This window comes from Nothobranchius furzeri, chromosome 10 (assembly GCF_043380555.1).
Source record: "Nothobranchius furzeri strain GRZ-AD chromosome 10, NfurGRZ-RIMD1, whole genome shotgun sequence".
In the NCBI taxonomy this organism is placed as follows: domain Eukaryota; kingdom Metazoa; phylum Chordata; class Actinopteri; order Cyprinodontiformes; family Nothobranchiidae; genus Nothobranchius; species Nothobranchius furzeri.
The window spans coordinates 36,132,089-36,142,936 of record NC_091750.1 but is presented as its reverse complement, the minus strand read 5'-3'; the positions used below and the strand labels follow the sequence as shown (position 1 = coordinate 36,142,936).

General features: G+C 47.5%; 3 protein-coding genes across 11 annotated transcripts in view; 1 reads left to right on the top strand and 2 right to left on the bottom strand.

The window, feature by feature from the left end:
• Positions 1 to 169: 169 nt before the first annotated feature.
• si:dkey-30j10.5 (uncharacterized) lies at positions 170 to 1,625 on the bottom strand. Of its 2 annotated transcripts, none has more exons than XM_054730327.2 (2): positions 1,532 to 1,625; positions 170 to 1,369 (listed from the first exon to the last, which is right to left on the bottom strand). In XM_054730327.2, exon 2 carries the CDS (start codon positions 1,358 to 1,360, stop codon positions 473 to 475), a length of 888 nt encoding a protein of 295 aa, XP_054586302.2. In that variant the 5' UTR covers positions 1,361 to 1,369; positions 1,532 to 1,625; the 3' UTR covers positions 170 to 472. The 2 variants fall into 2 exon arrangements, with proteins under 2 accessions (XP_054586302.2, XP_070411689.1); XM_070555588.1 differs by lacking the exon at positions 1,532 to 1,625 and having other exon boundaries at positions 170 to 1,074; positions 1,168 to 1,509.
• On the bottom strand, positions 1,532 to 9,312 carry entr1 (endosome associated trafficking regulator 1). 7 transcript variants are annotated; one of them, XR_011521783.1, is made up of 10 exons: positions 9,173 to 9,312; positions 8,877 to 9,007; positions 8,651 to 8,730; positions 8,279 to 8,417; positions 8,136 to 8,209; positions 7,938 to 8,049; positions 6,228 to 6,290; positions 5,825 to 5,964; positions 5,570 to 5,720; positions 1,532 to 1,628 (listed from the first exon to the last, which is right to left on the bottom strand). XR_011521783.1 is itself a non-coding variant. In XM_070555586.1 (10 exons), the coding sequence occupies exons 1-9, from the start codon at positions 9,213 to 9,215 to the stop codon at positions 5,611 to 5,613; spliced, it is 888 nt and encodes a 295-aa protein (XP_070411687.1). In that variant the 5' UTR covers positions 9,216 to 9,312; the 3' UTR covers positions 1,532 to 1,628; positions 5,570 to 5,610. The 7 variants fall into 7 exon arrangements, 5 of the variants coding, with proteins under 5 accessions (XP_070411687.1, XP_070411688.1, XP_015815899.3 ...); XR_011521784.1 differs by having other exon boundaries at positions 1,532 to 1,625; XM_070555586.1 differs by having other exon boundaries at positions 5,570 to 5,716.
• Positions 9,313 to 9,371: 59 nt separating this feature from the next.
• The window catches only part of chek2 (checkpoint kinase 2), a 19,237-nt gene continuing 17,760 nt past the window's right edge, over positions 9,372 to 10,848 (top strand). For both annotated transcript variants that reach the window (XM_015960410.3, XM_054730325.2), the window contains exon 1: positions 9,372 to 9,491. The gene's annotated coding sequence lies outside the window, so the exon portion shown is untranslated. The remainder of the gene's footprint in view (positions 9,492 to 10,848) is intronic.

Sequence of the window (10,848 nt, the reverse complement as noted above, 5' to 3'; positions counted from 1 at the left end):
TAAAAAAATAATAAGTAGTGCTTCGGGGTCTGGAGGTTACACCCGCATCTCACTCATGTTCTGGACTGGTTTGGTTCTGATTCGGTACTCTTTCAGTTCTGTGGTCCTTAATTTTTTTCAGTAAGAAATACAGTGAAAACACAAACATTTCAGATGCCAGCGAATCAGATCAAAGAGAAAAACCTTTATTTTGAAGAGCTTTTAATCACGGAGAGAATCAGATTAAACTAAAGGCTTTTATTTTGAAAAGCTTCAAATCACAGAGAGAATCAGATTAAAACTCAAGGCTTTTATTTTGAAAAGCTTCAAATCACAGAGAGAATCAGATTAAAACTCAAGGCTTTTATTTTGAAAAGCTTCTAATCACAGAGAGAATCAGATTAAAACTCAAGGCTTTTATTTTGAAGTTGCTCCATGTTGAAAGAATCTAATTAAAAATTGAGGCTTTTATTTTGTAGCTTGATGGAAACCCTTAGAAATAATAGCACAGGTTTTCTTCGACGCCTCTGTTTCCAGTGTTCAGGTTCTTCTCGATGACCTCCACCCCGGCTCGTACGTACGGCTGAATGGCTGTGTGGTCCAGGACCAGGGTCACAATTTTGATGGGGTCTTTGCCGCACTCGTTCTTCTTGAACCACAGGAACACAGGAACTCCACCTCCTGTGCCCTGGTTCAGGTTTGTAGGCACCTTCTCATAGTACTGGTTCTCGTAGCTTTCCACGGACTCTGCGTCGATGGAGATCTGCAGATCTTTGATGGCCCTCTGAATGTTAGTGGTTTGGCGGTACCAGAGGAAGATGAAGGGCCCACCAGCTCCTCTGTTGGTGTCCTCGTCCACCCGAACGTAGCCCTGGCGGAACAGGTTGGCATCTTCCTCAAAGCCAGCGGTGGCGGTGACGTCACAGATGTACACTTGGGTCTGTCTCTTCACCCACATGTAGATCCACTTTCCTCCAGCGGTCCGGTTCAGATCGCAGGCCAGTCGCTCCCACAGAGGCTGGAACTTTCTGGCATCATCTGCAGCTTCAGCGGAGAAGTCCAGTTCTACGATGGGAATGTCGTATTCAGTGGAACCTTTGAAGAACCACAGGTAGATGGGACCACCTTTATTTCCATTGTTGAGGTTTTTATCAATCTTGTGGTAGCCTTCGGTGGTCAGACCCTTACTCATCTCATGGTTGAAGGAAAAGTGGATCCTGGTGATTGCTGGACAGTCGCTGGTTTTGTACCAGAGGAAGATCGGGGCCCCGTCAGCGCCGGAGTTCAGGTCTGTGTGGATCTGGAGGAAGCCATGTTTACGCAGGTGGGTCTCTTCATCTTTGTTCAGAGAAACATCAATGTCTGTGATGTACTTTGCCATCTCGAGTTTCTGCATCAGACCACAGACAGACAGTCACGAACCAGATCTCAAAGCCAGAACTAGATGATGAGAACTGATTCCAGCAGCAAACCAGAACAAGAATATAAACAATAAAGAACAGCTGTACGTTTCACAGAAACATCAAATCCTAAAGTCCGGAAGAAGACTTACGACTCTGCAGACAGGATTCAGGATGGATGCTCCTGCCCCTTCAGCAGGACCTTAAATAGGACAGGATGCGAAACTGAAACTGGATCTGCTGAACCTGCTGATTAGAACCAAGAATGAACTACGTGGTTCTGCTTTGTGGGTCTGGGTATGCCAGAATCAAATCATGGCACATTGTGAGAAAAAGGAAGTCCAGTTAAATGCATATGCAGCAGTTCAAACCCTCACTTATACAGAACCATCACAGACTCGAGACTGGTCTGGCTCAGAACTGACCCCCACAGACCCAAACCCCTCAGAACTGACCCCTATAGATCCAAATCAGACAGCTGGTACCAATCAATCAATCAATCAATCAATCAATCAATCAAAAAAAAACTCAAAGGTCTCTAAAACAACCTGAAACAGACTAAAGTAAAAGTATCAAAAAGTGAGAGAAAATCAACAAAACCACAAGAGTTCTTGCACGTCTACAGGTATTCTGGACCACTCCTCATGACGAAACTGCTCCAGCCACCTCAGAACTGAGGGTTCCATGTCCAGATGTCTACAGACATGGACATGGACATGATCTGGATACATGGAGTATCTGTGAAGAACCTAGGTTCTTCACAGATACTCAGTGAGTCCTGGTCTGGACAGCTTTGTCTCATATGTCCTACGGACATTCTACCAGTGGCTCTGAGGATCATCAGCCTGCATTTAGATGGACCCAGGTGCATTTATAGGATTTGATTCCAACAGTGGTGTCCTCCTTGGTCGTCTTCCATTAAAGGCAGGGTCCGTAAGATTTAAATGGGAAATAACTTTGAAAATGTTTAATTTTGACCATCTGACCTAGTTTTATTTAAAAAAGTAAACAATCTTTAATATTTCAATTTTCTCCTAAGTCCCTCCCCTGCCCTGTAGAGCTCGTGCACGGACGACCCAGCGACGCGATCCCAGAAAGTTGAAACATTTTCAACTTTTCATCGCTGTCGCTCGGACGAGGACCAATCAACGGAGGTTTCATTCACTGACCAATGAGCGGACAGGATGCTCCGTACATCTCCGAGCAAACATGGAGGAGAAGTTGATTATTAATATGTTTTATAGTAAAATCAGAAGTAAGATTACACATAACTACAGCAGCACCTTGTGAAACATCACATCTACCGCTTTTTTAACTCTGAACCGCTTAAATAACCTTAATTCCCTCCAACCTGACACAGCCAATCAAAACAACGGAAGTTTCGATTTCGCCATGGAACAGAACGCGTAGACGGTTTTGCCGCTGGCCGCTGCTGCGGATCGCCTCCCGTGTGTCAGGAAATAAAAGCGACAGCGACAAATTTCGCTGATCGCGGTCGTTTGTCACCTCCCGTGTGTCAGGAAATAAAAGCGACAGCGACAAATTTCGCTGATCGCGGTCGTTTGTCACCTCCCGTGTGTCGAGCCCATAAGTCTCCACCAGTCTCCACTGGGAGGACAGTGACTTCCCGATCAAGCTGTTAAGGTCAGACCAAGCGGGTCTGATTTATCAGTAAAACACTCCCATGGGAAACTGTCGAGAAGCTGCTTGTTGATTCAGTGTGCACCTGGAGCTGAGAACTCCCTTCGCTAGCAGCTTCCCGCCTGATGGTCTACGTAATAGTCTTAGGAATGTGATTTATGTGTGTGCTTCAAAAAATGCTGTCGGAGGATTTCGGTCCGATGAGAGTGAACTGAGGTCCTTGCTTGGTGTGTATTCATTCCTCTCCACTTTGCAAAGTCTACATTGATTGTTTATAATTGGTATTGGTGTTGATTGGTTATTGCTATAACCCCCGGTGTATTAAACTTTCCCTAAGGTAACCCTGGATTGATAAATACTTACCAAACAGAAAGTTCTCATTTTATTTTTTCATCTACAAAGGTCACTGCAGGTCATGTGGGATCAAAACCAAAGGTGAACTCAGCAGAACGTCTCTTCCTGAATTGGTCGTGTGAAAGCAGATGTCTTTGATCTTCTGCTGTCAGAGCGAAAGCTGACTGTAAGTTCCCCTAAACGGCTCAGATGACTCCAGCCCATCAGCTGATTTATGCTGTTTTACTTTCTGTGAAGCCAATCAGAGAAGTGACCCTTCTGAGGGTTTTGGGTTAATCGGGCTGAAACGGGATCGAGGCTCTGCCTTACTCCTCCGGACTCAGATGTTCCCAGAACTCTGCTCTGAGGTGAGTGAGACAGAAGAAATGTTGCTGACTTTCCCAGATTCAGAGGAGACCCTCCCCCTGCACAGCCAAGACATTCTGAATCCATGAACAACCTGAGAACCAAGTCCTCTTGCTGTGATGGAGTTGCTGTAGAGGAAGAACTGGCTTAAACATCGCTACAGTGTCCTCCAGTCGGGATTATGACCTCTGATTGTGATCCCTGGACAGACTGGAAACTATTGGAATCACAAACACTCCTTTAAACTGGTTTAATCGTACTCAGTTTGTTCAATTACAATCACGGCTTAGTCCGTGTCCACTCCTGTCACATCTGGTGTTCCCCAAGGTTCTGTCCTGGGGCCTCTTCTATTTATTATCTATCTTCTTCCTCTTGGAAAATTTTTCCAGAAATTTAATATAAATTTCCATTGCTATGCAGACGACACCCAGCTCTATTTCTCTACAACACCCCTTCTTTCTTGTCTTACTTTAAGGTGAGTCTCATGAAAGGCGCCTAAAAATAAAATCAATTATTATTATCTCAAGCCAAAGTCTTCGGAGACTCCAGCCCACCCAGAGCTCAGATCATCCAGAATACAGCAGCAACGCTCCTGACTGGTGCCGTTCAGTTCAGGATCAATTTCAAAATTCTGCTTCTTGTATTCAAATCGTTGGACAGTCCGGCTGTTGAGCGATCTCCTCCATTTCTACCACCCTCATGCTCTGAGGTCTGCAGCTCCTCCTCACCATCCCTGAGGCACTTTTAACGACCCGCCGGGTAGGGGCTTTTTCTACCTGTGCCCCAAAACTGTGGCACTCACTACCTCTCCAGGTCAGGCAAGCGCCCTCTGCTGCTGCTTTTAAATCACGCAACTTCTCCCTGGCCTTTACCTCCGAAACCATAAAGAATTCACTCACGCTTTGACATCTTTCTTTCCACCTTGGTTGTTCAATTTTAAATCTGTAGATTAGAATTTTGTGGCTAATTTTGTTCTTTTTCATTGATTTTATGTCATTTGACTATTTTGTCTGTGTGGGTTAGGGTTATGTCATGTAATGCTGTGCTAAGGGCGCTCTAGTGATTATAGAGTCCTGGTCAGACCGAGGAGATGGGGCCATGTCACTTCAGGTCTTCATTTAAACTTTATCCCCTCTCTTCTACCTGGACTGAACGGCCCTTGAGAGAGGGCCATTCACCTCCTGCTCCCTGGCTTCCCCCTACAGCGCCCCTGGGCATTTGGTCATAAGCTGTCCCCAAATCTATATAAACACATGTGGACTGGTACAGCACCTAAGCAAGGCTCAAGAGCTGGTCCACTGTTCTGCAGCCAGTACCAGAGCCACATTGCTCCTGCTCCCGAAGTCACTAGAGAACTCTACCTCCATCTAGCATTGGTCAGTCCTCATTCCAGAGTTCCTTCTCACTATGGTAACAGACTTCACCAGCTCACACACAGCCTTCAGTTTCTCCGGAGCAGCTGGTAGAAGCAACGTTTACTTCCTGTCATGAAATCCAAAGAAAGTCTGGAACCCTTTCACTGATCCAGTGGGGGAACCAGAGTGTTTCCTGAACACACCTGTACTAACTCTTGGTATTTTGGAACCTGAATCGAAAAGCACAAGTTAAGTTACGGACATGTGGGAGGTTTGTTTATCTAATAATGATCCGAACGGATCGAACGTGGATCAGAGTCCAGAGGTTGGACGTTTGTAACCGGTCTGACGTGCCGGTGCAGTGCTTTATTTGGCCACAAGAGGGCACACATCTTTATTGAGGGCTTATTTGTCTTGAAGTCCAAACAGCTGGAAGACCCAAAGCCCCGAGGTGATAATGTCAGTCCACAGTTACTGGGGCCCAGAACTGCTGACCTCTGACCCCTGTGTTTCCATGACAACGTCTCCCTTTGTCCTCAGGTGTTCTGGAAGAGGTCAGGTGTCTGTGTGGATGGAGGAGATCCTATCAATGGACTGCAGGAGCTGAGAAACCAAACGGAGCGTCTCCGCCTCACTGAGGAGCTGTCTGAGTGCGCGTGCACACACACACACACACACACACACACACACACACACACACATTATTTTAATGTTACCATGTGTGTATGTCATGTGTGTAACTGCACTGACTGGATGGAGGAGTGGGCGTGGTTCGCCGTCTTATCCAGGTACTCTGAAGCCGCCTGAGCGTTCTGTCTCATATTCGTGATGATCCGAGACTCCGCTGCCTTCAGACCGTTGTTCTCTGATCTCAGAGACTCCGCCTCCACCTGAAACGCGCATAAACACACACGTGCCTTTCTGGTTCCGTCAGCCATTTTTAAGCTTAGTAACAACTTTCAAACCAAAACACCGACAGGTGGCGGGTGGGGTCAGGGGTCAATGACTAAAACCTCCATCGATCCCCACTCCCACCTCACAGTTTATTTATGCAAAACATTGTTTACATCACCGCTGTGTTTAATTATTGTTCATCTGATGTTTTTATTGGCTGTGATGATGTTTATTGTTGGTGCTGATAAATAAATCTCACCTGGAGCTGCTGAAGCTCCGCCTTCAGTCTGGAAACGCTGTTCTCTGCTTTCACCGCTCGCCTCTAACACACACACACACACACACACACACACACACACACACACACACACACACACACACACACACACACACACACACACACACACACACACACACACACACACACACACACACACTGAATAACAGTATGTTTAAATGAAATATTTGTGCTTAAACCAATGAATCTGAAATGAATGTTGTTGTTACAATGATCCATTTATGTCACAAACCAACTTGTGTTTGATTTAACAAGTTAATCATCATCTACCCTCATACACATCTTCATGAGATACTAATTAAGGTTAAGGTTCACCTCACACAAGTGTGTTAAGCCGTTCTTATTCACAGTGTTAAGAATCATCTATCTGAAGTGGGCGTGGCTTTCTGAGGGATGTTGGTAAATACTCGGAAACGTGTCAAATTCTGATTGGCTAAACTTGGCCAGAAATCATAACAAAGTAGTTTAATAAAACAGGATTTACTTCCCGAGTAACTCCGTTTCCAGCTGAACCCCGATTCGGCCAATTCGGGAAAGGAGCACTTTTGAATCCATCTTCTCCTTTGACCTCCTGTCAAAGCCCCTCTGCAACGCTGCGGCTGATGCCGGACAACCGGCTCTTCTAAGAGCCAAACATCAACCTTACCCCGGCTTTCCACTGGAGCCGTCAGCAGCGCGAGTCGGCCGCGTCTCAGGAGCAGCATGTCGCGGCCCTTACGCGCCGGTTCTATTTCCTACGCGCGACGCCTCTGAAACGGGTCAAGTTCGACATGTTTGGGGAAGGAAAGACAGGAAATCGGACGCGGAAATGGAGAGAAGCCACCGAGATTTTCAGAATAAAGAACGTACTGCCTTGCGGTTGCTTTACTTTAAAAAAGGTTACTAACTGTGCGTCCCCGTGAGAAGTTATCACCTAGCTAGCGGTCTCCTTTGTTTTTCAGGTCCGTATTGGCGATTATAAAACGGACAGAACATAAAACACGAACCATGTTGTAGTTTTCTCCTGCTTGTTGTTGTGTTTACTGACGAAGTCACTCGTGTGACTTCGTGCTCGGTCGGTGACAGCTGCTCCCCTGCTGCTTCGCGTCTCGTGGGAAGGGCCGAGCAGCAGCTTACGCGAGCAAGACGTGCTGCTGCAGTAACGTGCTGCTGACGGCTCCTGTGGAAAGCCGGGGTTAGACGTAAATAAGCGTTCCCGCTTCCTGCCTTCACCTGTAGGGATCTCAGACTGGACGGGTGCTATCGGAGAGGTCTACGGGTTCCTGATATCAGACCGGCAGTGACCATCGACCCCACCGGATCGAACGAGAACCTCCACACCAAGGGTGCGTGGACTTGGCACGACAGATTGCGTCTGATGCCGTTTTTAAAAAACAACTCTCGTTTATAACCAAACAACAAATTATTTTACACCCAGATTTCACATTTTCTCTCAGACACAAAGAGCGGTTGCTGCAACGTCTAGCTTCCACCACACCACATTACTCATATCTTGTCATGTATAAATTATTAGTTTAGGAAAATAATTAATTTCATTTTAAAAACTATTTACTGACTCGGTCTGGATTAATACGAAGTGTGTTTATGATCCCTAAAGAAGCAAAGAACCCTAGAATCTTATGGAATCATCACATCTTATTGGTCATAATTAATATGTATTAATTGCTACACCGTCATCAGCTGCAGGTTCTGCTCCACAGACTGAACCATGCTCTCCAGGTCCTGTGCCTCCTTCTCCTCCCGACGCCTCCTTTGCAGCAACTCCTCCGACAGCTCCGCCAGCCTGCAGAGGGCGGAGAGTACAAAGGCATGCTGGGTAAACATGCAGATGCATTTGGCGGCGCTGTGCTGTGATTGGTCGGTGCTGACCTGTGCCGGTCGACTTCTGCGCTTCTCTGCAGCTCCCTGATGGTTCTCCTCAGGGAGATGTTCTCCCCCTTCAGCTGGGACATAAAACAGACCTCCTTCAGCGCCGCATGATGCAGAGTTCGTCTTCAGATCTGATGGGTTACCTGCTGGATGTGACTGCTGCTCCCACTCTGCCCTCTGCAGGTGGGGGCTGTTCCACTCATGGAGGTCCCTTCATCTCCTTCGTTGGTCTCTCCTTCTCCTCCACTGGCAGCGTCTCGCTCTTGTCTGGAGCAGAACCTGCTGGTGCAGGTGTGGAGTTCAGAAACACGTGGTGTTTAGAATCACACCTGCAGAACATGCTAGCATCTGTTAGCATGCTTAGGTGAAGGTGTCAGGCGGGTAGGGGTCTCCTGTTCCCTCGGGTGGATCAGGATGTGTTTGGGTCCGTGAGGAGGACATGGTCGGGATCCGAGTAGAAGATCTATGCAGCTGTTTGGACCTCGACCAGAACCTCCCTGTGTGACATCACTCACCTGGTCTCCTCTTTCTCCTCAGTGTAGAGAAAGGAGATGATGTCAGCGCCTGTTTGTAAGCTCCGCCCCCCCTCCTTCTCCTGATTGGACAAACAGAAATCACTGATTGTCTCTGTAACTCCAGCTGTGACCACCAGGTGATGACGTTTCCATACCTGTAGCCAGGTGAGCGGCAGCTGCTCCTTCCAAACAAGAACTGATGTTTATTTATTTATTTTTTTTTTACCTTCCCACGTGTTTGGTCCCGATCCCGATCCCGGTCCTGGTTCTGATCCCGGTCCTGGTCCTTGCAGCGCAGAAACTCTCTGAAGGAGAACGGGTTCAGCTCCTCCGGCTGCTGCTGCTGCTCCTCCTCATCTGAAAGCGGAGTAGAGAGCTAAGCTAACACACAGAACCGAGCCTGGTACCGACCCAAACAAGAATCTGTCACGTAAACCCAGACAGATCATCAGTCGGTCTACAGAAGCAGACCTAGACGGACACCCTGACCGAACTGGACCGGGACCGAACCGCAAGACTCACCGTCTGCGATGATCAGAGTTTTACCGCCTCTCCGTCGGGACATGACGGACCCACACGCTTCCGGTTCGGTTCGGTTCTACTATCAGCAGTCATCGGTAAGACCTCTGCTCTCAGAAGCAGACCCGGACACACTGGCGGCTGTGAAACCACGTGACCGTTCTTCTAACTTCTCATTGGCTAATACTATCGCGTGACCGGAAAAACAAGCGGGCGGGTTTCCCGGTCAAACTTGCACGCGCTGCCAGTTCGTCGGAGTTCTGGTTAGTGTGGACCTGCGGAGAAACGGAGCAGAACCGAGCTGTGGCTCACGACCTAAACGGTGAGTGTGCGGGACTCTGTCCGGTTCTCGGTCCGGTCCGGAACGGGAGTGGGTGGAAGTCTGTAAACACGGTGTTTTGGTTCTGGTTCTCTTCTGCACGTGTTCTCGCAGGTTTCGAATGTGTGCCTGCGGGCGGCGTGTGTGTGTGTGTGTGTTTATAGGTTTATGCGGATACTTTTGAACCTTTAACCTGTAGTGTGTGGACATTTTCACATTGCAGGACATCTGGCTGGTCCACACAAAGACACACTACCCTAAAAGCTGGTTTTAGAGAGATGGAGTGAATGAACTTAGTTTAGGTTCGGGTTAGGCATGAATCACAACCACAACAATGGAAACAAATGAATGGAAGTCAATGGAGGGTCCACACACGCATAAAATACAAGTAGTAGAAGAAAATATCATTTCTATAGCTCCTCTCAAGATAAAAATCACGTGTGCGTGCGTGTGTGTGACTGTTACTTCGTGCGTGCGTGTGTGTGACTGTTACTGCGTGCGTGTTTGTGTGTGACTGTTACTGTGTGCGTGCGTGTGTGTGTGTGACTGTTACTGTGTGTGTGTGTGAGTGTGACTGTTACTGTGTGTGTGTGTGAGTGAGACTGTCACTGTGTGCGTGTGTGTGTGTGTGACTGTTACTGTGTGTGTGTGTGTGTGACTGTCACTGTGTGTGTGTGTGTGTGTGTGTGTGTGTGTGTGTGAGACTGTTACTGTGTGTGTGTGTGTGTGACTGTTACTGTGTGCGTGCGTGTGTGTGTGTGACTGTCACTGTGTGTGTGTGTGAGACTGTTACTGTGTGTGTGTGTGTGTGACTGTTACTGTGTGCGTGCGTGTGTGTGTGTGACTGTCACTGTGTGTGTGTGTGAGACTGTTACTGTGTGTGTGTGTGTGTGACTGTTACTGTGTGTGTGTGACCGTCACTGTGTGTGCGTGTGCGTGTGTGTGACTGGTACTTCGTGCTTGCGCTGGGACGTAATTTTGGGGGGGGACGGGTGGGACATGTCCCCCCCCACTTTTTCAAAAGGCAGTTTTGGTCCCCTGCACTTTTTTCCGTCCAAAAGCAATGTTACGCTCCATTAAATGGATTTGGTTGAGCACTAGGACCGAAACGGAAACCGGTTTCCTATTAGACCCGCCCAAAAGCTAATCTATTGGCTCTGCTGATACTTGCTAACGTATTATTGGCTGTTGCTGCTGTCACTCAAGTTGTAAACAGTCAGAACGTGCTCACGTTGTTTTGCTAGTTTGGAGCCGCTAGGGAACACCGGTACTGAGTCACATCGTCAACTAGACGCTGTGTAATATCAGCTCAGCTCAGCTTCCATTACATAACATTTGAATAAGTGTTCATTTGTGAGTC

Excerpts from the sequence above, each read along its gene's own strand:
- si:dkey-30j10.5 (XM_054730327.2), bottom strand. The coding sequence starts at position 1,360 with ATGGCAAAGTACATCACAGACATTGATGTTTCTCTGAACAAAGATGAA.
- entr1 (XM_070555586.1), bottom strand. The coding sequence starts at position 9,215 with ATGTCCCGACGGAGAGGCGGTAAAACTCTGATCATCGCAGACG. Across the intron at positions 8,418-8,650 it reads GAGGAGAAAGAGGAGACCAG|CAGGTTCTGCTCCAGACAAG; the intron begins GTGAGTGATGTC and ends CACCTGCACCAG. Across the intron at positions 8,210-8,278 it reads GCAGCAGTCACATCCAGCAG|CTGAAGGGGGAGAACATCTC; the intron begins GTAACCCATCAG and ends TTTATGTCCCAG.